The sequence below is a fragment of the Belonocnema kinseyi genome, chromosome 9, assembly GCF_010883055.1.
Source record: "Belonocnema kinseyi isolate 2016_QV_RU_SX_M_011 chromosome 9, B_treatae_v1, whole genome shotgun sequence".
Classification (NCBI taxonomy): Eukaryota; Metazoa; Arthropoda; class Insecta; order Hymenoptera; family Cynipidae; genus Belonocnema; species Belonocnema kinseyi.
The window spans coordinates 66558504-66585118 of NC_046665.1; the positions used below are offsets into that span (position 1 = coordinate 66558504).

The 26615-nt window shown below is 32.6% G+C and overlaps 2 protein-coding genes across 3 annotated transcripts in view; one reads left to right on the forward strand and one right to left on the reverse strand.

The window, feature by feature from the left end:
- Positions 1-3465, reverse strand: part of LOC117180370 (probable ubiquitin carboxyl-terminal hydrolase FAF-X) — an 89390-nt gene extending 85925 nt beyond the window's left edge. The window contains exons 1-2 of one of the 2 annotated variants that reach the window (XM_033372842.1): positions 3395-3465; positions 1683-1896 (exon numbers count right to left, since the gene is read on the reverse strand). In XM_033372842.1, the coding sequence (XP_033228733.1) occupies positions 1683-1751 (69 nt within the window). In that variant the 5' untranslated portion in view covers positions 1752-1896; positions 3395-3465. Of the gene's footprint in view, positions 1-1682; positions 1897-3144; positions 3284-3394 lie in introns of those variants that run through there. The other variant, XM_033372843.1, reaches the window with a different exon arrangement.
- On the forward strand, positions 2975-26171 carry LOC117180577 (transcription factor A, mitochondrial). The gene is made up of 6 exons (XM_033373070.1): positions 2975-3012; positions 4636-4687; positions 5016-5086; positions 7858-8227; positions 21729-21827; positions 25607-26171. The coding sequence occupies exons 1-6, from the start codon at positions 2975-2977 to the stop codon at positions 25835-25837; spliced, it is 861 nt and encodes a 286-aa protein (XP_033228961.1). The 3' UTR covers positions 25838-26171.
- The last annotated feature ends 444 nt before the right edge of the window (positions 26172-26615 follow it).

The window sequence follows — 26615 nt, forward strand, 5'->3', positions numbered from 1 at the left end:
TCCAAGAGCATATTTATCACAGAATTATAAAATTTTCGAATTATTTTTAGGAACAATAAAAATTAAGAACATTATAAGGAACTCTTCAAAATTATGTTTTAAACGATTTTAAGTAATTTAGGACACTGTTTATCATACACATTAGGAAAACATATGTCAAAATCATTTCTAATTTTATCGAAAAAAAAGAATTTTAAAATTAGGAGAATGGCAACTGGATACTGAACATTCGATTTTCCGCCCTCAAATGAAGAAAATTAAAAACAAAATGTTTTTATGTTCTTCTTATATGTTCAGAAATTCTTAAATCCCGCGATGAAAATTTCTCGAAATTTGATCATATCAATGAATACATATTTTTCAGATATTTAACAGGTCCAAAAATGTCCGTACTACATTTTCGTGAATTGGTAAAAAAATACGCAGTTGTAAAATTTATGAGATGAAAAAATGGATTAGGATCATTTAGTTTTCTTGGGAATACATGCTTTTATAAATTTATCAAAATTTTACATTAATGAGAACCGGGTGCAGAAAACTTGATTTGTTGATTTAAGATATTAAACAAATGAGAAATGGCGCTATTATGATTCGAAAAACATAGAGACTTAATAATAAATTTACTTGGTTTTTAATGGCATTCAATATTTCGTCTAGAAATAGTCTGAATATATCCAACCGAATAACCATAGAAAACAATAATTAAGACGTAGAGTATTAGTTTTCATGTAAATGAAACTAAAAATATCTTAATTGTTTAGAGGCAAGAATGGGCCATTAATTCTGATAAGGTGGAATCATTTTATGACGTAGTGTATATCTTCTTAGATTTTTCTTTTAAATTTTGTAATGAATGCCAATTTGATTAATTTTTCTTCAGAACAAGACTTAAAGGTATCAATATTAAAGTTTAAAATAACTTAGTGTCCACTTAATTTCACAAAGTGAGGGGGCATGGATATTTCAATTTTGAACGTCTAAATTAAACATTGTAATTTTATTATAAATATTTAATTATTTGAAATGAAAGTTATTCGATTTGAACATAATTATTTAAAACTTGATTTAACCTTAAAGTTAAAATTACTGCAAACGTACAACAAAGCATAAAGAAAATATTAATAAGGTTGAAAACATAAAAGCGATATAGGTATAAACAGGGTGTCTACCCAACGGATGATTTTAAATTCCCGGTTTTCCAGGTCAACCTCTCAATTTAAAGAAGTTCCAAAATATATAAATTTGGAACAGGGAAGTTTTTAAAATAAAATTACCATCTTTAGTAGGAAAATCAGGTCACTTAGGCAATAAGAAATTAAAATTCTGTTCTGGAACAGAGAAATTTGTCAAAACCATTTAAAAAAATGCCCTGTCCCAAAGTAAAAATTCCATTTTTTGAGGAATTTCCCTGTTCAAAAGTCAATATTATCATTCTTTACGGGAATTACAATTCTTCCGCAAAATTCCTTATTCCAACTCAGAATTAGAGTAATGAAATATATGAAACCACTTTTAACTTGCACATTATTAACAATACATTCACAGAAAGGGAATGATATGCAGTTTCAATTCTATTTTTTTTAGTGCATACGCAAAAAAATTGTTAATTCAACTGCATGTTGAAGAATACCTACTCTCTTTTCTTCAAACTAAATTTGACATAAAAAAGAAAGAATACGAACCTGTGGATTCTGCTGGCTTTCGGAAGGATCGATGCCGACTCCCCCCTGCCCTCTTGTAGCGATCGTCATTCTGTATTATATTCACTTTGCTCCAATGTCTCTAAAATTCCTTGGTCTAAGAGTATCGCACCTCCAACAAGCATTTAGCTCATTCACTGACATTAAATAGAGTTTATCCTAAAGGCCTCGTTTAACAAACCTATACCTACATTATCTGTAACAAAAAAGAAAAGAAACAAAACCATCAAAATCCACAATTCCCCAATTTTATAAAAATATCTACTATCTAATACTAATAAATGTTGAAATTCGAAATTTTTTAACTTCAATCTTCAAACTAAAAGATTCTGAACGATCAAAACTTGCACTGAAATCTTATTAAATGAAATTTCACAATTTAAAATTATTTGAATTTAAAATTGTACAATATTCAAAATTTGAAGTTTAAAGGATTAAATCCTAAACAGTTGAGTTTGAAATTCACTATCAAGTATAAATAAACATTAAAATCTGAAAAATTGAACCTAAAAATCGTGCTAAAATAGCACGATAGTTTTTCTAATAAAGAAAAACATTTCCAATCAAAAACATTAGACCACTGTTATTTTCGGTCACGAAAAATTCCTCGTCTGTCGCGGTTTCCAGGTCCAATGGCCACCATAGAGAGGTCAAACTTTGGTTTGTTTATATTTACGAGCTAAAAACGAATTTGCCTTGAGATTTTTCGCGAGATTAGATTATCAAATGATCAACAACACTCAATTACCAACAAGTACTACCAATCTTTCTTTTCAAAGTTAAGTAAAAAAAAACCTGTCTCTCGGAAAAAAAGACACATATTCAAGACCCTTTTTTAAACGTGGTTAAAAATAATTCCAGAAGCAACGCACAAATATCAGAAAAAATTCATAGAATCTCTCGAACCGCGACTTCCTTTTTCGAGTTGCGTATTCTGAGACGTGAGAACGAGAATTTCCAAAAGAAAATTCCCGGAAGTCTGCCAACTGCCGAACAAAAAATCGGTCTAAAAAGAAATCGAAATTATTCTACAAAGCGAGGGATGATTTGGTAAAAAAAAACAGTGCCATGAGTATCAAGATCTGCTTAAGTTTCGCGATTACCGAAAGGGACGATGACGATATCATCCTCTCGGAATGCAACTCCATTTAGAGGGAGGGGGCGGACAGACGTTACGTTTTAGAGCTGTCACACTATGAAAAATAATAAAAATCTCTACACGAACTTTATTGGTGAAGTTTATATGGGAAATTTAAAAACGAGATTGCATGAGTATGACGATTAACACACCCTCGGAATCGCGAAAAGAAAGGTTCTCACGATCGTCGCGCAGGCAAAAGCCACCGTAGCAGCGGTGCGAATTTCCCGGAAGCCAGAGGATCCAAATTTGCACCCGCTTGTCACTGTCAAGGTCACAAGTCGGAATTCCAGGCGTGAATTTTACCTAAGCGATTTTGACGGTATCGTGGAACCAGAGTTCGATTATTTTCACCCCGTTCTCGTTCACCCGAACCCGACCGGGCCTTCTCCGGACAAAATGGCGAACCTTGTAACGATTACCACTGTCGTGTTGCGACGAAATCCCGGCGTTTTTTGCACCTTTAAACGAGCCGTCGCGACAAACCGAATATTTCAGGCGTGACGATTTTCACACGTATGCCAAAAAACTAGATTTGGAAAAGTTAGTAACGCACCTTTACATAGTAACTTGTCGGTAGAAAATTGTGTTGCAGTTTTGACGTGACGTTACGAACGAACTTGCACTGCAAATCTGTAAAGTTGTAAACACGAGTGAGGGCGCTGCCGGCAGAACACCCCCGTGAAAAGAGAATCTTTTTGGAAAAGAGGTTAAATTAGCAATTTTTACATAGTTTAGACAATTATATTTTCTCTTAATAATCAAATTAAGAGTAAAATTAATAAAGATTGAAAATTGTATAAGTTTTTCAGTGTTAATTCGCGAGAGAAAATGTTATCTTTCTCAGAGGGTCCAGGATTTAGGTACTACACCCCTGATAAACCTTCCAGAAAAACATTTTCTTCTTTTTTTTCAGAAAAGAGAATGAATTCACTTTTGGTTTGGAATTTTTAAGACAAATTCATGTGATTTATGTAGTAATTTATAAACATGTTTACTAATAAATCTTTCGTTCCCTTCAAATAAAAACAGGATTGTCGGTGGTCTTAAAATTCGCGCCAAATTGATCGAAGGAAAATTCGAAATCGGAAGAAGCAAAAGGAGTGTTCTGATTGGTTTTGAACTAGTCCGAATATTTAAGGGGACAATTTAAAAACTTTTAAAAACTCAATGAAATATTTCATTTCTCCAGACTGTTGAATAATTATGAAACTTTACAAACTCTAATTTAAATACTACAATAAGAACTTTTCTTAATGTATTTGGTTAGAAATTCTATTTTTTGTTAAATATCTAATTATTTTTGGAAAATGTAACTATTTTGTCAAAGTTCTCATTTTTAGTCGAGAATTCATCGTTTGGATTGAAAAGTCATCTTTCATGGTAGAAAACTCATCCTTCTTTGTTTAAAATGTGTCATTTTTGGTTAAAAAGTAACTTTTTTGTTAAAACTTCAACTGTCTTCTGTAAAAAATCTTCTTTTTGGTTTAAAAATTTTACTATTTAGTTAAATCTTTAACTACTTTTTAGAAAAATTGTCTCTTTTTCCTTGAGAGATCATCCATATGGTTGCTAATGCAACTGTTTATTGGCAATCATTTGTTTTTTGTTAAAAATTCGTCTTTTTGTATTGAAAATTAATGTCTTTGGGTAAAACAGCTTTTTTGGTTGCAAGTTCAACTGCATTATTTGGTTATAAATGCGAAATATTTGGCTTGAAATCGTAGGCATTTAAAGTGCTTCGTATTGAATTCAATAAGGTGTCCACATTAATTTTATTTTAAGGAATTTATGAAGTAATATCCAGCATAAGCCAACGGCTACGTTACTTTCAGAGGAGGGGGTGAAGGTGAAAAAAACTAGGTTTGAAAATTTTTCCTAACTAGCGTTATTTTCGAGATTTTTGCGAAAGTATGTACAAAATCCTTAAATATTTTTATCCTCAGCAATACAATTTTATGTTGTGATGAAAACCCGAAAAGGACTGTGTTGTCAAGAAAGAAAACAAATCTTAAAAGATTTTAGAAATATTTGGGCAAAAATCTCGAAAATAACGCGAGATAGATAACAGTGCCAAGAGAAATTTTGTTAGAACTTTTTTTAAGAAACAATTTTATCCCTTTGCTTTTTCAAACCTTGTATCGCTTTAGAAGAAAACGTGAATTTTTGTTTTTCAGGCAAAAAAATTCCTATTCTCTCCAAGGCGGAGGGCACAGACAGAATCTAGAAAGCAAATCAAGAAAAAAAGGGTGGTATTTTGAAAAAAAAAATTTTATCACAATCAAAAAGAGAAATATCAATATTTTAAAAATATCACACTTTTGACAAAAATGCATGCATGATTTGAGATTTATTCGTTCAAAAGGATTAATTTCCAGCCTGGGGAAATCTCACAAACATGATTCACTGTTATCAGGAAATTCTTAATCTGTTTTTATACAAATTGAACTATTTTGGTTGAAAATTCCGCATTTTATTCAGAAATTAGCTTTTTCGATGAAAATTCCACAATGCGTCTTTTTTGTTTGAAAATTCATTTTTTCAGTAGAAACCTGCATCTTTTTCGCCTAAAAATGCAATTGTTTGGTTTCAAATTAATCTGGTTTGGTTGAGGATTTAGCCATTTTTGTTGAAAATTCGTATTTTTCTGATAAATTAAACTATTTCTGATTTAAAATTAACAACTTTTTTTAGTTAAAAATTCATCTCCGTAAAATGTATGTATTTTTATGAAAATTTGGCTTTTTGGCTGGAAAACTTAACTTCTTCGTACAAAAATGCATCGGTTTAGTTGAAAATTAATTAATTTTACTAGAAAACTGAACAATTTGATTAAAAATAAACTTGTAAAAATGAAAATTGAAAAATGTGATAGAAATTTTATTTTTCTTAACAATAAGATCTTTTTTAGATGTAAATTCGCCTTTTTCTTTGAAAATTCACCGTTTTTGGTAGAAACTTCTCTGGGTTAAAAATTCAACTGCATCATCGGAAATTATTCCGTTTATTTTGTGGATTCAACCGTTTTGTTAAAAATTATTCTCTTTTTTGATTAACTCGTCTGACTCTGATTTGAAATTAACATCATTTTTGGTTAAAAATGTAATTAGTTGGTTAAAAGTTGAACTAGTTTGATACAAATCAATTTTTTTCGTCTTCTTGTTAGAAAACTAATCGTACTCGCATCGTAGAAAATGTATCTACTTGGTTGAAGATTCAACTAGTGGGTTGAAGGTTACACTTTTGTTGATAATTAATCTCTTTGGTTAAAAATGTAACTAACAATTTTGTTCAAAATTATTTTTTTGCGACGAAAAATTATTTTGGTGACTAAAATTTTATCTGGTCCATTCAAAGATTCATAATATAAGTTAAAAATTATCTCTTTGTCCAAGAATGTAACTTTTTGATGTAAAATTGTTCTTTTTTGGGTAAAAAGTTAATCATCTTGGTAGAAAAATCCACTGTTTGGTTGAAAATTAACATTTTTGCTGTTAAAACTTCATATTTTTGGACAGAAAATTCCACTGTTTTGTATAAAATACATCTTCTGGATTTGAAATTTTTAAAAGGTTATTAAAATTTTGTTCTTTCTTGATATAAAAATAATTTTTGTTAAAAATTCAAGTATTTTTCTGAATATATGTCTTTTTGGTTTGAAAATTTATCTCTTCAGGTAGAAATTCCACATTTTTTAGTAAAAATTCAAATGTTTGGTTCTAAATAAATGTGAATCTGTAAAAATGTTACTAATATCAAAAAGTGTCTGATTTTTAGCTATGAGAACAAAGATATTGGGTCTAAAGATATTAGAATGATATTAGAATATCTTTGCTCTTAAGCAGTAATTTTTAGTGACAAATCAATTCAAATTTTTAAATAATCAGTAAAAATAGCTGATTAATAGCTAGAGTTTAGTAACAGATTAAGATGAATAAGAATTGAACTGATTCGTCATTCTTTGATGAATTTAACTGTTTTTGTTGAAAAAAAAAGAAATTAATTTTACGTCTCGTTTTACGTTTGAATGTCGAAAGTTTCATTGTTACGCTCCGTTTCTACATTTCACTTAAACGTCAGAAAGGTGGAACCACGGTGGAACGCAGAACGGTGGAACGCAGAACGGTGGAGGTGAAACGGCGCAAAAGCAAACGTCCCAATTTTTTATTGTTCGTTTTTCCCGCAAAATTGTTATATCTTGAAAAAATCGTGCGTCGTGCTTTTATTAAGAAAATAGTAATATTTGACAGTATTATGGCCACTTGTCGAACAATTTTTAGCAGTGTTTCGACATTTTTAAATTGTCGGACACTTTTGCAAACAAGGTAAATAAAGTATAATTTGTTAAGCACGTGTAAATAAACGGAATAACCTAGAAATTTGTGATAATTGTTCAATGAGCCACAAAATCATTTTCTCGAAAACACAATATATATTTTTGCCCTTGGAATGACAAGATATTAAATCCAAAGTTATGTTAAAAAATTTCGGAGTAATAATTGAGGTTATGTTAGCTCTTTGTTGTCTTTGTACTTAGGAGTATTTTAAAAGTTTCGAATTTAGCCTCTTTTTAAATGACAGAATGATTGCTCTCGATATTATTTGTAGTTTATTATTTTCTGGAAGTTATCTTTGAACATGAGTAATTTTTCAGTATTTAAAGTGATAAATCTAACTAGTAGGCAATTTTGCTTTATAAATTTAATCCCAAGTTTGTCCCTAAATTGACCTTTGTTGTCATTTGAAATTACGTAATTGATATTTCATTGCGGAACCGAGAAACCCGAACATTTTTTAATACTAAGTCCGGCTTAGAATACAAAAATTTCAGTTGAAAATATGGAATTTGTACATAATTTCCATAAAATCTAGTGATCTCTCGAAGCTTCCAAATTGAAAAGTAAAGTTTAAATCTAAACCCCTGAGAATCCAGCGGCTGTAAGAAACTATTACCGATACTAATTTTTCAGAGGGTAAATTTGGAATTTTATATAAATCGGGTGAATGAAATCTTTTCAGAAATCAACTGCCTTGTTACCAACAATGTGCGTTTTTAACAGGAAAGGAATTTGAAAAACTTGGCCTTAAGGCACCACCAAAAAAACCACTTGTACCTTTCTTCATGTATAAAGAAGAGGCTATTCCCAAAATAAAGGCCGAGAATCCACAATTGACCCAAAGAGAATTGGTTACTAAATTGGGGAAAGAATGGGAGGCATATGATCCTGAGAAAAAAGAGATTTTGCAGAAAAAATCTGCGGACGCATTTAAAGAATATAAAAAAATATTTGCCGAATACAAAAACAGCTTATCCCCTGAACATCGTGCAATTATTGAAAAAGCCGAAGAAAAGAAAAAGATAATTAAGAAACTCAAAATACGCCGTAACGTTAGTAAATCAAATTAAATAGCTTTCATCTTAAAATCGAATCTGTTTCAAATCAGGTAGGTTCTACAGTTCGAGTCGTGAATCTCTCAACGACGAAATTGTTTTTTTTTTTGTAGCAATTAGGTGACTTGTTTTTTTTTTTATTTGACAGAATACTTTTCACAAATTTAGGGGCCGTTTGTAAATTACGTAGTTATTTTCTGAAATTTTGAGCCACTTACTCCCCTTTTTTATGTTTCGTAACGGTGCCCCCCCCCCCCCCATTAATTTTAATTCATTTTTTCCGACTCATTTTTTGGGAATTTTGGGGCCATTCAAGAAACGATTTCCTTTTTAAATAAAGAACAGTTGAATTGAACCAAAATGGACACATTTTTAACAAAACAGTTCAACATCAACCAAAGCAAATTGATTTTCAATCAAGAAGTTGCATTTTTAATAAAGAAAAAAGATTAAATTTCTACCAAAAGAGCTGAATTTTCAAATTAAAATGACGCATTTTCAACAAAAATAGAAATTTTGACAAAGAACATTTTTTCATCCAAGAGGTTATAGTTAGTTGAATTTTCAACAAAGTAGTTACATTTTGTAGTTCAAAAAATTAACTTTTAACCTAAAAAGATGAATTTTCAACCAAAAATGTAATTATTGATGTTTTAAAAAAAGTTAAATTTAACCAATAAACCCGAATTTTCAACAAAAAGCTTTTTGTTTTTAATAAACTATGTACATAAATTTTCTACTAAAAATCATAAAATTTTAACACAAAACTAAAAGAATTTTCAAACCAAATCGTTGAATTTTTAACTAATGAAATGAAGTTTCAACAAAGCAGTTCAACTATCGCCCAGACAATCGAATTTTTTACCAGATTTTTGAATATTCAAAACAAAAATTCGAATTTTCTACTAAGAAGTTGAGTTTTCAACAAAAAGGTTCGTTTTCAACCGACATCGCAAATGATGATCTAGCTGCTACGCAAATTTATTCCTGTTTCGAAATCCCGAATTACCCTCAGAATGATTAAACTTGTTGCGAAGAGTAAAATATCATTTAGTGTAACATGTAAACATACATAGGAGACAAGATTTTCTCAAGAAAATTTTTTTTAACTAAATTCTTCATTTTTTAACTTAAGAAACGAATTTAAGCTAAAATATTAATTATTTAACCAAAAATCCCTTATGAAAAAGAAGTATTGGTAAGCATTGGACCCATTCTTTTTCGCAAAAAATATTTAAATTTCAAATACTTACCAATGCTTCTTTTTGATAAGGGATGGACTAGTTGAGTTTTTTTGATAAAATGGAATTTTCAACAAAAAAGTTCAATTTTGAACGAAACAAATTAATTTTGAAGTAAAAAAGGTGAATTTTTAATAAAAAATGGAACAGCTCAAATCTCAGTTCAAAACATTAATTTCGATACAAAAAACCAGTCGAATTTGCAACAAAATAATGAAATTTTCTACCAAAGAAGTAAATTTACGAACAAGAAGACGAATATTCTTTCAAAAAGACGAATTCTCAACAAAATAGATGAATTTTGAACCTCATAGTTGAATTTTCAACTAAAAAAGATAAAGTTTCAGTGAAAAATTGAATAGGTACATTTTCAGTTAAAAAATAATTATTACCTCAAAAAAAGTTTTAACAAAATATTTAAATTTTCGAATAAAAAATCAAAATTTTAAAAATCAATTTTTAAACAAAAAACGAATTTTTAACCAAACATATCAATTTTCAACAAAATCCGGTTACATTATTAGTTTAAAAATAAATTTACAACACAAATTTGTATTAGGAAAATAGTTTAATTTCTAACAAAATACATAAACTTTCAACTATGTAATTGAATTTTCTACTAAAAAGATAAATTTTTAACGGACCAAAACCGATACAGTTGTATGTATGTATGTATTTAATCTCTCCCTTTTACGGGTTTGAGGGCCTCCGCTCCCTGTACATATATTTACAATTCCATCCTTCGTCTTAAGTACAGTAGTGACATTAATTCTTAAAATGAGCGAGCTTCTTCCGTTTACTCTTCCCATAAAAAAATGCATTTTCGACGATATTGAAGACAATTTTTGCTTTTTACTGTCCTTTTTCAGGATCACTTGTTTGGCTCTGCCCTACTCCCTTGCTTTCCATTACTTCTTCCAATTTCTTCATCCACATCACTCCTTGTCCACTACCTTCCAAGATCCATCTTACACACTCATCCACACTCAACTGTCCCTCTTCCTCTCCTGTACATATCTCTAATACATGTGCCCATGACTCCATTTCGTATCCACATACTCAACATAAATTCTCCTCTTCATTCACCCAATATCTGCATGCTTTCACTCCTTCTTCCATTCTAAACCGTACAACCCTACTCCATTTTTCTTCCTTTTTTATTTTTTTGCAGATATTCTGGTTCCGTCAACCCTTTGACCATCATATACCATCTATTGTACCTCGAATCTATAATCTCGGCCCATCTCTCTTCTCCTTGTTTAACAAATAGCTTTAACTCTATGTCCTGCCACTCCATAACCCCTTCTCGAATATTACAAACCCTTCTCATTTTTCTCCTTTCTTCCTCCCATTTTGAATTTCTCAAATTGTCTCTCGCTTCATTGTTCCGAATTTCGCCCAAACATGCTTGTGCTATTCTGCTTCCCTCTCCCCTTTTTAGCTTCTCTACAAACTTCCAGACTCTCTTAATTTGTCTAATAACCATATTTTCTCTTCCTAACTCTTCTCTTGACATATATCCTGGGCAACTCCAGCTGACCCCCATTACCCACCTCAGAAATCGCTCATGAATGCTCTCTACTTTCCTATGTTCCTTCCATCCCCAGATCCCCACACCATAACACAACTCCGCCCCAACCAACGCGTCAAACAACCAGACCCTCATTCTCCAATCGTTCTTGAACCTTCTCTTTCCTATACCCCATACTTGGCCCATTACTTTACTCGCACATTCAATTATTTTCCTCTCCTGTACCTCGTTTCCCCCTCCTGCCTCAAACCAAAAACCTAAGTAACAGAATTCCTCCACCCTTTCCACTGTTTGTCCGTTCATCTTCCAAACGTAGTCTATTATGGTGTTTCTCTTTCTGACACGCATCTCCTTGGTCTTCTCTGCGCTCACCATCAAATCTTTTGCTCCCACATACTCTTCGAAGATTCTCATCATTAGGTTCATCCCCTTCTCATCATCTGCTAACAGAACTACATCGTCCGCGTATGCTAGAGAGTATAGTTTGCTATTACCCAAAACCGTTCCTCCTTTCCCTTTCTCCTTTAGCTTCTCCATTAAGTCTGCCATCAGGATATTAAATAGTAACGGGCTCAAAGGGCACCCTTGCCTTAGACCTCCGCCTCTCCAGAAAACCTGCCTTTTTTTCTTTCCTATTTTCACCCTAATCCTGGTTTCCTTCCTAAATTTCGGTTAACTGAATAATTAAGTACGTAGATATTGTCTATAGTTCCCATCTCTTTCTAAACCCCGTCTGATTATGTGGGATACTTTCTTTTTGTTCTACCTGACTCTCCAACCTGTTTCTTAAGATTTCTGCATATATTTTATAGTCGAATGACATGAGAGTGATCTCTCTGTATTCCTCTACCTTCTTTCCTTCCCCTTTCTTGACAAGCGGTACCACCAGTCCCCTCGTCCACTCTTCCGGCCAAACTTCCCCTTTCCAGACCTTGTTGCAGATCTTCCACATCCCATCCCTAATCCCTTCTCCGCCATACTTCATTGCTTCGTTCTCCATCTCATCTTCTCCTGTCGTCTTATTTCTTTTTAGCCTATTTATTGCCTCATCCACTTTTTCTCTAGTTATCTCATTTCCTTCCTCCATTTCTCCTTGGACTATCCTACACCTTTTCCCTTTGATCTTATTTTGCTCTCCCCTAATAGACCCGTAAAATAATCCTTCCATTCCTCTATTTCTATTTTTTCGTTAACGCCCTTCCTTTCCCCTCGATCCCTATATATCACATCCCACACCCTACCTTCTTTGATCGCTTTTTCTACTTCTACTTTATATTCTTCCTTTCCCCTTTGTCTTTTTCTTTCCAGCATCTTCTCATGATCTTTTTTCCTTCTGTTATACTCCTCCTTCTCCATTTCCCCTTTTCTCCATTTGCTTACACACTCTTTCATTCTCTCTTTACTCTCCGGGCATTCCTCATCCCACCAGCCTCTCTTTCCCCCTACTCTTTCTTAATTAGTACCTAGCTCATCCTTTACCTTCTCAATCGACCCCTTCAACCTTTCAATTCACGAGTCTGTTCCTTCCTCTTTTTCACACCTAACCTTTTCTTTTTCCATATTTTGTTTAAACTCTTTTAATTCATCTACCCCCCAGGCTCCCATTTTCGTGTTTCTTTCGCACCCTATTTCCTTTCTCCCTCTGCTGCGCTTACTGACGCCTCTTTTTAGTGTAACTATGACCGGGAAGTGCTCGGACCCTATTCTATTCCCTACCTTCATACTCCCTATCATATGCCGCATTCTTTTTTCAGCCAAGAGGTAGTCTATTACTATTGCTCCCCTTCCTATGAATGTTATCTCCCCTTTCTCATCTCCCTTCATAGTGCCATTGCATATAAACTATCCTGTTTCTCCTATCATGTCTAGTTACTTCCTCCCCTCCCTGTCCGTCTCTCTATGTTTAGAGTTCCTTATATATGCCTCATTTTTTCATCCCATAACCCTCCCCTTTTTTCGCGAGTCCATGCATGTAAGTCCCCTCCTATTAAAACCAATTCTTCCTTCTTTTCCTCCATCCACCTCCTTAATACCCTCCAGCCTTCCTCCTCCCCTCTTCTTCTGTATATACAAACCACCGTAATTTCGACTTTCCCAATTATAATTCTTGTTGCCATTGTTCCATCCTTTTCCTCCATGTCCCCATCTTTTCTCCCTTTTATAGTTAATTCTTTTTTCACCCCTGACACCATGCCGCCCATCTTTCTCCCTTTGACGTGTTCTTTTCTTGCTTCTTGCAGTGTCCACACGTAACCTTTCGATAACAGCTTTTTTATCCCCTTCCGGTCCTTCTCATCTGCCCAAGTTTCACTCATCATTATCACATCCCACTTCTCTAACCTCTCCTAAAACCCTTTATTCTTGTTCTTCAAACCTGACACATTCCAGAAAGCTATTTCCACGACATTTCTCTCATCCCTTCCATCTTCTTTCTTATTCACTTTGGTTCCCCTTTGCTGTTTGGAAACCCCTTTGATTTATTTCCAGACTCTTTTTCGTCTCCCTTTCCCCTACCTTTCTCAAGACTTTTTCCTTTTTTCCTTAATTCTTCTACTTCTTCGTCTCAGCACCATTCCTCCCCATTTATCCATAACCTGTCTCTCCCTATCCACACCATATGTCCCTTTTTCCTCTCTACCCAATCCCTCTGCTCTATTTGCCATCTCATTTTCCTCTCCCTCCATGTCAGATCTTCTTCAATTCTTTCCCTTCTTCCTCTCAATAATTTTTTTCCCTCCATAATTTTCTTTTTCTCCTCCTCACTCCCCACTTTTACTAGAAACATTCCTTCTTTTCCTTCGTTCGTCCCTCCTATTCTCTTGAATCCTTCTACTCTGACTTGCACTCCAATTCCTGGCAAAAGATTTTTTATTTCCACTTCTCCCGTTTCACTCTCCACTTTCAATCCCTTAATTACTAAGTTATTTTTTCTCTTTGCCCTTTCTTCCCTTCTAATCTTCTTTCAATCTCACTGAGTCTTTTCTTCAATCTTCATTTTCACTTTGGACGTTGTTTTCATTCCCTTTTACTATTTCCTCACTCTCTGTTTTTTCTCATATGCTCATTCCTAATTTCTAGATTACCTACCCGTTTTCCACCTGTTTTATCTCTCTAGATCTCTGTTAGTCAACCTCTCTCTGTCTATTCTCAATGCTCTCTAGCTTACCCCCAACCTTGCCTTTCTCCTCCTTCCAGCGCAAAACCGATACAGTTACATTTTTAATTTAAAAAAAAAATCGAATTTTCAACAAAACAGATAATCAACAAAAGAAAATTAATTTTTAACCAAAATAGATAAATTTTCGAACAAAATGAATAATTTTCCACTAAAAAAGATGAATTTTCAACAACAAAATTTCAACGAAATTGTTAAATTTTCGTCTTTAAAAATGAATATTAAAACTAAACAAAAATTAACATTTAACCAAAAATGGAATATTTACATTTTCATAGAAAAAATTTAATTTTCGGCAAAATATTTTATATTTTGACAGAAATGAATTTTCAACTAAAAAAATATATATTTTTAACAAAAAATGTATTTTTTACATTTTTTTAGTAAAATAAACTAATAAAAAATAAGTTTAAACCAACTATTTACATTTACAATTTGCTGAAATTTTACCGCGATTTCGCTGGGAGCGGGTGCAATTTTTCAGATTAGCACCTACTCCCAGCGAAATATATATATTTGTTATTTAAATTTGTGATAAGGGCAACCGTAGGATTTCGCCGGGAGCGGGTGCTAATCTGAAAAATTGCACCGGCTCCCAGCGAAATCGCGGTAAAATTTCAGCCACAACTACGTCTCACGACCGTGAGATAGGTGGTTACAGTCTGTAATGGGAATCAATACGACGATCCGGCAAAAGTTTCGTACACCCCGAGAACACAGAGTGATCCAAGGACTACCGCCTTCTGCATTTTTCCCGCAATTGTTTTACCATATTGTTTACACGCAGGGATACTTTTCAGGCTATTAACGAGTGAAAGCTTGGCACGTCCAAGAGCGCCGATGATAAGGACGATTAGTTTAACAGAATATTCCGGGTACAATCGTTGCAACTCCCTTATAAGGTCTCTATACCTCTCCTTTTCTGCATTCTCCTTGGCTATGATGTTTTTGTCAGCTGGTGCCGAAAATGCGATAACGAGCATGGTTCGCTTCTCGAAGTCAAGAAGAACCATGTCTGGCCTCGAGTGTGCAACAGAAACAATTGTCGAGAATATAAACTTCCAGTATATGCGGCACTTCCCATTTTCAACAATTTACTCGATTTCCCTAGGAACATTTAGAGGAGCGATATTAAGGTTAATGCCGTAAGAGCGACAGAGATGGTAATTAGTAAAATATTTCAATGTTTTCTTGAATTTTCAATAACTTCTTTAAAAATCAATATTTTGTAATGTTCTTGGGCTCATTTTGAAGCTTTTTTCCACGGTACCATAAAAGCTTATGATTATAAATCGGGAAAATTTGCTTATCGAATTGCAAGAAATTGAATTTGTAACAAAAAGGTTGGAAAAATTTTAAAACATCTTTTTTTACGCAAATAAAAATAAAAATTAAATGAATATATATTTTAAGGGAATTTCATAGAGACTGCATAATTATATGTTTCATATATTCTACAAAAATATTTTGGTTACTACAGACAATATTGCAATTTTTCAACTTTACCGTTACAGCTTCAAGTCCCTGCAATTTGATTATGTAATGTTCAAGATTTATAATCATAAGCTGATATGCTACTATGAAAAAATAGCTTCAAAATGAGCCCAAGAACATTAAAAACTATTGAAAATTAAGGAAGTTATTGAGAATTTAAGAAAACATTGAAATGTACACTTCTTGAAACATCTACTTGAAAAATAGACAAATAGGCTTCATCCAGGGCTCATTTTCTACAGAATTTTTATAGCACTTAATCCTTTATAGAGAAAAAATTTTTGCTTTTACAGAGTTAAAATTACGAGAACTTAATCAATCATCAAAAAAGAGGTGAACTTAAACTTTTGAACGGCTAGATAGACAACTAGATAGTATGTGAGCTAAATGCTCGGGGTGTGCATGGCACGCCCTGAAGCTATCATCGCGAATGTTTTGGCTCAAAATGTGGCGACGGTATGTTAAGGTGGAAATGAATTTGCTGTTGGTATGCCAAAATGAAACCCTCCGTACCAGACTTCAATCCGGGCGATTTAAGGAAACCAAACGTTAGCTCACAAGACATTGGCTGATCCTCCACATTTCTGTGGAAAATACCGTGCATCCTCTAATCGAGGAGCTGTTCACGAAAGTTTTTCTCTTGTGCTTTCTTAATCCGGACTTTCAGGAGTGACTACTCGACATAGATAAGATTTCATGCATTTTGCTCACCCCGAATACTGAAGTTAAGTCCGAGTGTTTCAGCAGCCTCCTCCGCTGCTTTGTACAGAAACGCTCCTTTGCCCACTTCTTCGTGATTCCTGACTATTTTAAGAAGAGGGTCTCTTCGATTTGCGACTCTATGTGCTTTACCCAGAATAATCCTGTTGTGAAGACATTCAAGACTCAATATTTCGCGAACACCTTGACGGTGTGAGATGTACAGTCGCGGAACAGAAGACTTACACTGCATGTTTTTGTTCATGTGCATCACCTTTCTTGTCCCGATATCAAGGGCTCGTTCTTCGTCCATGGAACTACTCCAAATGAATAAAGTACTGCCGGGACGGCAAGCATGTTCGTTGCAGATACTTTGTTCCTCGCCGACAGTTCGGAAGACCAAATCTGCCGGATGAGACGTTTGTATCTGCCTCGGAAAGTATCCTTTATAGATGTCACATCCTGAATGCGGCTCTGTGGCACGTCCAGGTATGTATAATTCTCTCCAGCGCAAATGTGTCGTATAGCGCTTCTATAAACGAGCTCAGGATCTTCAGGGATGCCATTAAGTTTTCTTCGCTTCAATTAAACCTTGGTGCATTTATCTAATCCCAATCCCATTCCAATTTCCTTAGTGTATAGTTCGACAATCCCTAGAGCTAGATGTAGTTGCTCTTATTTTTTAGCATAGATCTTAAGATCGTCCATGTAAAATACATGAGTGACCTTGTACTTTCGATCTGCAGGTTTGCCGCACAAGTACCCGTCGGAATGGCAAAGTGCTAGAGATAGTGGCAATAATGTAAGGCAAAAGAGGAGTGGGTTCATGGTGTCGCCCTGAAAGACACCTCTCTGAAAGATGGCCTTGTTAGTTGTCACACGATTTTTTCCAGATAAGATAGTAAATCTGGTTTTCCAAAGCGGCATCAATCTCTCTATGCATCTGACGATTTGCGGATGAACCTTTGCGCTTTCCGAAAGACAGATGATAATTCTATAGGAGGTCGAATCGAAAGCTTTCCGATAATCAATCCAGCCCATAGATAGGTGACGCTGGTAGAATGCTGCATCTTTGCAGACACATCTATGGATGAGCATGTTCTCCCGACATCCCGCTACGCCTTTCTTTGAGCCTCGTTGTTCATACATTTCTTGCCACACAGGTTCAATTGCTGGTCCCAATCTGGTCCCGGTGCGGAATAGTTCTTCATCCCTCTTGATACTTTTTTCATCTCCTCGGTAGTGATGGGTGGGCATTCTTCATCAGGTGTTATGAGAGTATCACACAGCTCCTTGAAGCTGTTTATATTTTCTGAGTCTTCGTCCAGTTTATGCTGCTATTCGTAGACTTCTCTCCAAAATACTTCGACCTCCTCTGGTTTGGGCGAGTGGTCGACAGTAACTGGAGAGTCTTGGAAGAGTCGAGATGGGTCAGAGAGAAACTGTTGATTTTCTCTGACCCACCTCTCCCTCCGCTCTAGACTTCTCATAGCGTCAGATAGTATCCGTATTCTCTCAACAATATGCTGCCTGATGTTCAGCAGCTTTGACTTGTCAAGTGTGTGATAACAGGCTCGGAGTTCGCGCGCGAACTTTCGAACCTTGGCGGTAAAATTCCTGCCAGATGTGATGTAGTCAATCACACACTGTATGCGGGACGCGTACTGTCTTGCCCAGCCTATCTTTATGGCAAGTTGATGCATTCGTCTTTTGGTCTTATGATCAACCGTTGGTTTTGTTTTGCGGTTCGCATCGGCCAAAGCTCTCGCTGCTCTATACACACAATAATTGATAGCCCAGAGATCGGATTCTTCGGAAAAATGTCCACAAAGCTCATCATCCATTTCAGCCAGATCTTTAGGCTTGAAAGAAACCTTGGTGTTGATGTTTCTCCGGGTCATAAAGCATCTCTCTTCCTCTGTTTGATGCTGCCCGCGGTTGCACTTAGTGTCGCCTCTCTTTCTCTGTTGCCGGCTTGTTCTAGCTGTGGTAGAGTAGGCGTTCCGCTTACATAGCCCCTTTTTCGGAATAGTTCGGCATGGTTTCGCAGACGTTACTGCGAAAAAAACGATAGCTCCAGGTGTTTCTCGCACCACAGAGCATGCAGCCGTTTCATGTAACCCCGTTCAGGGGCCACACTTGCACCGTAGTACTCTAGCAAGTCGTGATTTAGTCGCTCCGTCCACCTAAAGGTCCCAAGATTCCGCCGATCTATCGCATTGAATCCATTTTGATTGGCTCCCCCAGCTCTAGAGTGGTCGGCATTGTTGGCCGACCCATTGTCGGGAGCCCTGCCCGGTCTGTTGTTTTGAACCGCACTTACTACAACTATGTTTAGTGTTGTCATTGTTGTTCGAATAAAAATATTCAATCATCATGCGATCGACAAAAACTATTTCACTTCACTAGTCGACAACATAACATTAGAACTCAAAGAATTTGATGTTCATAAAAAATATCCTCGTTGTTCCCCTTGAATGCGAAATGAATTATTAATTGAAACAAATGAGAAATTCCAACCGTTTTTTGGTAGAATTTAATACTTTTTAGTTTGAAACGAATAGTATTTTTGTTTGTTAAGAATGCATCTTTTTTGGTTGAAATTTTTTCATTTGGTTTAAAATGAACTTTTCTGATAAAAATTCAAAACATTTGTTAATATTTTTTTTTAACTTAAAAATCTGGTTTGGTTGAAAATTCATTTTTTGAACTGAAAATATAACTATTACGTTTTTTGCACAAATATATCGGTTTTAGTTGAAAATTCAACTATGTGGTTGAACATTTATCTTGATTTGTGGGAAATTATTCGTCTCGTTTGAAGATTCATCTAATTTTGTTATAAATTTATTTATTCGGTTGTAAAAAAATTGTTTTATAGAAAATTCATTTTCTTCTTCTTGAAGATTTTTATATTTTTTGGAAACTTCGTTTTTTTCTGTTAATAATCACCCAAAAGTAAAATCGTTACATATTATCTGTAAAATATTATTAATCAGCGTCATGTGTTTATAAGAAGTGCAATATGGGAAAGCCCAATGAGACTCATACCAAAAATAAAATTATCGTATTGACTCATTGCTGATCTATTGTTGCTGTTATGTGACGATAAAAAATTATATTTACAAAATCAATCTTTATATTAAATTTTCCAATCAACGGAAAAGTGTCAAAGGCAAAACTATCAGTCCAAATGCTTGAATGTACATAGGTGGCCAGTTTCAATATAAAATCAAATTTTTTTACTATTTTTGGAACTCAGATTTTAAAAGTTGTATTGTAAGGATTGGAAATGAAAATGTTACAGTAAATTTAGAAAAATGCAAAATTTAAGAAAATCTGCCACGGTCACTTTTAATATGTGTAAGATAACAAAAGTGTTCAATTTGACACTTCAAATAATCAGTCTTTAAAATGTATATTTTTTTATATTAAAATACAAAAAAATAAAAATTTCGATCATCTGAAAAGTGACAAACGGAGAAAAAAAATGCCACGTTCAATTTTAATGGAAAATAAAAGAGTAAAATTTGACAAAAATATTATTATTAATTATATATTACATATACATTTAATTAGAACATTATTCTTTATGTTTGTAAGTTCATTTTTGGTTTAAAATTGAACTATTTTGTTAAAAATTCAATTTTTTATCCGACAATTTAACTATTCAATTTTTGGTTGAATATTTATTCTTTTTAGTTTGAAATTCATTTCTAATTTTGAAAATTTGAACATTTTATCGGAAATTTCTTTCGTGTTTGCTTGGAAATTTATTGTTCTTAGTTGAAAATTCGTCTTTTTTATAGAACATTTATCTTCTTGTTTGAAAATTAATATTTCTTGTAGAAATTCATTATCGTTTTCTTAAAAATAATAATTAAACTACTCATTTCTGGGTGAAAAATGATCTTTTTCTTTTGACAAGTTCAACTATCTGGTTCAAAACTTAACTAAAATTTCGAACTGAAAATTGTAGTTTCTACAATTTTCAGTTAGAAAGTGCGTTTTTTAGTTGAAAATTCATCTTCTTGTTTGAAAATTGATATTTTTGTAGAAATTCATTAGGTTTTTGTTAAACATAATATATGAAATATTCACAGACTGGCTGCAAAATTATCTTTTTCCGTTGACAAATTTAACTATCTGGTTCAAAATTCATGTGTTTTTTCGAAATTCGTCTTTTTCGGTACAAGAAATTCTTCTTCCTGCTTGAAAATGGTCTCATCCTTACTAATTTTCTTCAAAATCCTTCTGTTTTTTTTGTATTTAAATAATTTTCAATGAATATTGAACTATTACATTTCTTTAATTTGTATTTTTTGGTTAAAATTCATTTCTTTAATTAAATTTAAATTCATTTGTTGAAAAACTGACTTTATTGTCTGTTTTATTGTGAAATTATCTTTTTGGTGGAAAAAAATATATATTTTTTTTGTTAAAAACTGAAATAATTTGTTTAAACTTCGTTTTTTTAAGTATTATTTGTTACCGAAAATGTTACTATGGCATTCTTGTTTGAAAATGCACCTATTTTTTGGATACTTCGTTTTTTTTTTGTTGCAAATTAATTGTTTTGAAATTTCCTCTTTTTTTAGAAAACTATTTGTTTGAATTTTCTTTTCATTGGTTGGAAATTCATTTTTTTTTGGTTGAAATCCAATTTTTTTAGTTGTAATTTCGTTTTTTTGGTAGAAAATTATTTGTTTGAAAATTCATTTTTCCGATTAAAAATTAATTTGTTTGGCTAAAAGAAGACAAAAGAGCAAGAAGTATTCTTTTTTATGGGACTTTTTTAGGCGTGGAAAGTTTGATCATAATTTTTTTGTACATTTCCTTCTTCTCGATAAGAAATTCAAAATTCTATTTTTTTAAATTTTCCTCCACAAAAAAATTGCTTAGCCCATATAAAAGTCAACAAATTTATTTCTTATAAATAGCAAAATTTAACAAAAAATTGGTCAAAAAAATTTTTTTAAGTTTTTTTTTTTGAAAATCGAATTTTCCTATTTTTAAACAAATCACTACCATCTTGTTAATTTTGAATTTTTTCAAATTCCTATGGATTTCGAAATAGGCCAATAAAATTCACTAGAATACGAAAAGAACGTTGGAATTTCTGAACAAGTTAAAAACTTTATAAATTGAAAGAAAAAATTGATGTTTTTTTTCACTTAGGTGTCAAAATTTAAATAATCGTAATAAGTGTCGACAAGTTTATTTTGTATTAAAAACAATATATTTAATAACAGAGAGATTCTGCGATTTGTAGCGTAGAACCTGCCTGATTCGAAGTGGATTAAGTCTGAACATGAATTTTATATTTTAATATCCTGTGATTATTTTTCTTTTTCCCAGAGAAGAGAAGAACTTCAGAAACCTAAAAAGCCACTTAGTGCCTACAGTTTATACTTTTGCGAGAGACTTCATGATAACACGGATGGTGGAACTCAGAAAGTTAGTATTGCAAATTAAACTTTCTTCTATAGATTATCTTTTTAATAAAAAATTGTATTAGTTGGTTCACAATTTGACAATTTTCATGAAGATACATCCTTTTTGGTTGCAAATTCGAATGTTTCGTTAAATATTCAGCTCTTTTCGTAGAATATTTATCATTTGTTTAAAGTTCATATTTTAATGCTGATAAATCAACCGAAATCTTTTTTTGATAAAAACTATTTTTTCTGTAAATTTGTCTCTGATTTAAAAGTTAATCTTTTTTAGTAATTCATCCATTTGGTTGAAAGTTTAATAATTTTTTTAAAATAATCTTTTTTAATTGAAAATTTAACTACTTGAGTAAACGTTAAACTAGATTATTAAATTTTTTATCGCAGGCTTAGGTCTGGTTGATAGTGATACTTTTTAGTCGAAAAGCCTTTTTCTTTGGTTTAAAAATAATTTTTAAATTGAAAATGGAATCTTTCGATTCTTCAAGATTGATCAATCTTTATTTGTTGACAATTCGTTTTTGTGTAATAGTTTTAAAATTCTTTTTCTTGTGTATAAATTTCATCTTTTTCGATTGAAATGTAAACTCGGACACTTTTTGGGGGAATTGATCTTTTTAGGTTGAAAATTCAACTATTATTTTCAAATTTAATTATTTTGTTGAAAATTCAAGCATTTTGTTAAATAGCAATATTTTATAGTAGAAAAGACATTTTTTGTTTCAAATAAATTAATAAATTTGAACAATTTTAATTTTTATCTGAAATACTGTTTTATTTCCTTTTAACAAATATTCTATGTTATAAATATTACAAGATTAAAATTCTGTTATTTGAACATTAACCCATTAACGCCCAAAAGACCGAAAAACTAAGCGTAACTTTGCTGATACAGTTGAGGTAGTAAAACATGACGCATATGTTTCAATCTCAACCACGAAGGAATATGCGCAGTTGTCCTCTTCCTGTACATGGAATTAGAGAGGTTCTATTCTTTTGTTGATCATCATACGAAAGATACATGAAATAAATATATACACAGTATTTTCGGTACTTGTTTGAAAAATGTGTGAACAGAGTTTGAGAAGGAAAAGTATAGGTAAGTACCTTTTAAATTTGTAATATGATAAAGAAATAATGGAAGTAATATAACTTGATTAAAAAGTTTAAAGTTTTTCGAAACGTAAACATGAAAAATATTATAATTTCATTAAAAGTTATTATGAGGTGACTCAGTTTAGAAATTGGTAAATTACGTATTTATAAGCATGTATACAATTTAATCAGCACGGATAATTGCAAATAATGTGATATTATAATGAAGCGTCCTACCCATAGAAATCTCAACGTATATGCTAAAGATTCTCAAGGCTCTGAGAAGCTCTGAGAAATTCTCCGCAGGCACTCAGGTTGTGAGTAAAGGTTAAATTTCTAAATCATTTCTATTAAAATTAAATGACAGTTATGTAAAACAATAAAGTATATTAGACGTTTATTGTACGAACATTGAGGGCTTTAAAAAAGCAGAGTGTATTGCCTTCATCGGCGTGTAACTTGCACCATAACCCGGCACTTTGACACCTGCATCAAAACAAACGAACAGAACCTCTCTAACTTATGTCAATTTGACCAAATTTCTCACTCGCACACTTCTCCGTGTATAGGATGAGGACAACTTCGCACCGGCGCACGAAAATTTAAGATCTTCCTGTAATGTGCATACCACTTACGGTAATGTTTCTATTGCCAAGTGGGGAAACGGAGTTTGGTCTCCTTATTATTCCTTCGTGATCTCAACATTCTTATGTTTTCAAGGCCGTTCTACAAGATGAAGTTATCATAATAATTGATCGTTTACCAGGAAATTCAATATGGTGGCATTTATAACAAAAAACACGGAAAATTTTGAGACCAAACATTTTTGCTGCTAGATTTTAGATCGAAATTTTTTTTTCATGCAACAAAATTGGTGCACAAAAGTGCACAAACATATTGAACTTTCGAGAAATGGAAAACAACAACTTTGAAATTCCAGATGGATGTCTCAAAATGGCGAGTTAAAAAGAAAAAGAAATTGTTATTTCTACCCTCAAGTGACGGTCATGAATTTGACTATTACGCAAACAACCTATATATTTTTTTATGGTTTTCCGGGTCACTTATTACAAATCTGGCCGCGAAATTACAAAATTAATTTGTTTGAACTATTTGTTTAAACAAATTATTCCGAGGAATCAGGTTGTTCACAAGATGCATATGTTTTTCATGGTTTTTGGGTCCGCTAAGTACGAATTTGGCGTTAGATTCGCAAAATCAATGTGTTAAAATAATTTTTTAACAAATTGTTGCAATATTCCCTTCTGTCAGTCACCATATTTGACGTTTACCAACTGTCACCACGTGGAGGTCGAAGGATAGACAGTTTTTTTTTATTTCGATTTTTTTTGTAGTCTTTTCATTTTTTTTGTCGTTTGTTTTAAAAATTAAAAAATTTCATTTTGTTTTATGGCAAACGTCAAATGCGGCGGATGTCAGAAGGAAATATTGCAACAATTTGTTAAATAACTGTTTTAACATATTGATTTTGCGAATCTGACGACAGATTCGTACTCAGCGTACGCAAAAACCAACGAAAGCATATTCGTCGTGAAAAACTTCAATATTGCAACAATTTGTAAAAAAATTATTTAAAAAATTGTTTAAACTAATTTATTTTGGAAATTTGACGCCAGATTCGTACTCAGCGGACCCAAAACTCATGAAAAGCATATGCATCTACTGAACAATCTAATTCTTCAGAATAATTTGTTTAAACAAATAGTTTAAACAAATTAATTTTGCAATTTCGCGGCCAGATTTGTAATAAGTGACCCGAAAAACAATTTTAAAAATGTTTAGGTTGTTTAAGTAATAGTCAAATTCATGACCGTCACTTGAGGGTAGAAATAACAATTTATTTTTTTTTAATTCGCCACTTTGAGACATCCATCTTGAATTTCAAAGTTGTTCTGTTTCATTTTTCAAAAGTTCAATATGTTAGTGCACCAATTTTGTTGCATGCAAAAAATTTTCGATGCGAAATCCAGCAGCAAACATTTTTTGTCTTTAATTTTTCCGTGTTTTATGTTATAAATGCCACCATATTGAATTTCCTCGTAAACGAGCAATTATTTTGACAACTTCATCTTGTAGAGCGGTCTTGAAAACATAAGTATGTTGAGTTTCAAACATATGTGACATGTTTTACTACCACAAATGCATCAACACAGTTAAGCTTAGTTTTTCAGTCTTTTGGGCGTTAATGGGTTAATGTAATGTGCTGAATTCCTGAAAGTAAAACCAAGAATCTAACGAAAAAATTTGAACAATTGCCATAAAATGTTCCCATTGCAATCTCAAAAAAAAAAAACTTCTAAAATGTTCTCCTTATTTTTGTCCAGAAAGGAGGGGAAATTTTCAGATAGTAATGGGAACATTTTATGGTGGTTGTCCAATTTTTGTCGTTAGATCTTTGGTTTTTATTTTCAGGAATTCTGCACATTAACTTGATTGTTGGACATTAAATAGGATGTTAAATTTGATTTCTTTTAAATTTCTTGAATTTTGAATATTAATGATCAAGGAAAATGAAAAATTAGTCAAGGAAAAATCCGGCAATTTTGAAAATGAAGTTCTTGAACAGGCTGCCTAATTCCAATAGCAATAACTAGTCTCAGAGAGGGCCTATGATCTGTTATGTAATTCAAGTACGGCCTCTAATATTATTTTTAATTTGTGTTGCAGGAAAAGATGAAAGCACTTGCTCTAGTCTGGAAATCATTACCGGCTGAAGAGCAGAGAAAATACCACGAACAATACGCGAAAAATAAGGCGCAGTACCGAAAAGATTTGAAAATTTGGGAGGAAAAAATGATTGAACTAGGTAATCTGGACGTCCTTGGACAAAAGGCCCTGAGGAAATTGCACAAAGAATATAAAGAGAAGCAAGCCCAAAAATTCCAAAGCGATGACTGATTGCGATGTTTTTTAATAACGAATCTTTTCTTTTTTCGTACTTAGTGGATTTTTTGTCTTCATCAGATGGATTCATACTCGAGTAAAATAGTGAGTGATAAGTTTGAATGTATTGTATGATCAAAAGAGTTTTGCAAATTGTCAGAACTCCTCAAATAGTATAAACTATGTGATTATACTTTATGAGTGGATTATGTGTAAAAAGGGAAAGGATGTATCAAAACTGAAGTGAATTTTATCCAGTTAACTAATCTTTTCTAACTGAAGTTTATCTTAGTATAGGATGGTGTATATATTTAAATATAGCATTCATTTTCTCATAAAACCCGAAAAATATATTTTATTTTATTGCAGACCGATGCTGGCATTCTTATTTTAGAAGTTCTAAAAATAAAAAATGTAAAGTCGTTTTTCGACCAATAATAATAGTATATTATAAAATATGGTATACCTGCTGAATAATTTCATAATTCTTAAAAATCTTTTCCATTAAGAATCTTTTTTGTATTAAGAATCTACTCCATCGCGGGTAAAATTAGCACCATTTTTTATATGTACTTGATATTCAAAGCATTTTAATATTGTAATAATTTAAAAATAGAAATTTTTATAAAAGAAACAAAAATTATATTTGAGATTTAAATTTAAAATTTATTCCAACAACAAAAAAAGTTGAATTTTTTTACCAAGTAGCCGAATTTTCAACTAAAAAAGACGACTCTTCAACCAAACTGTTGAATTTTTAACCAAACGCTTGAATTTTATACTGCAAAGATGA

Coding starts and splice junctions, on each gene's coding strand:
- LOC117180577 (XM_033373070.1), top strand. CDS start 2,975: ATGACGATTAACACACCCTCGGAATCGCGAAAAGAAAG. Junction 3,013..4,635: donor TCGGAATCGCGAAAAGAAAG/GTTCTCACGATC, acceptor GAATTTATGAAG/TAATATCCAGCATAAGCCAA. Junction 4,688..5,015: donor TTTCAGAGGAGGGGGTGAAG/GTGAAAAAAACT, acceptor TTTGTTTTTCAG/GCAAAAAAATTCCTATTCTC.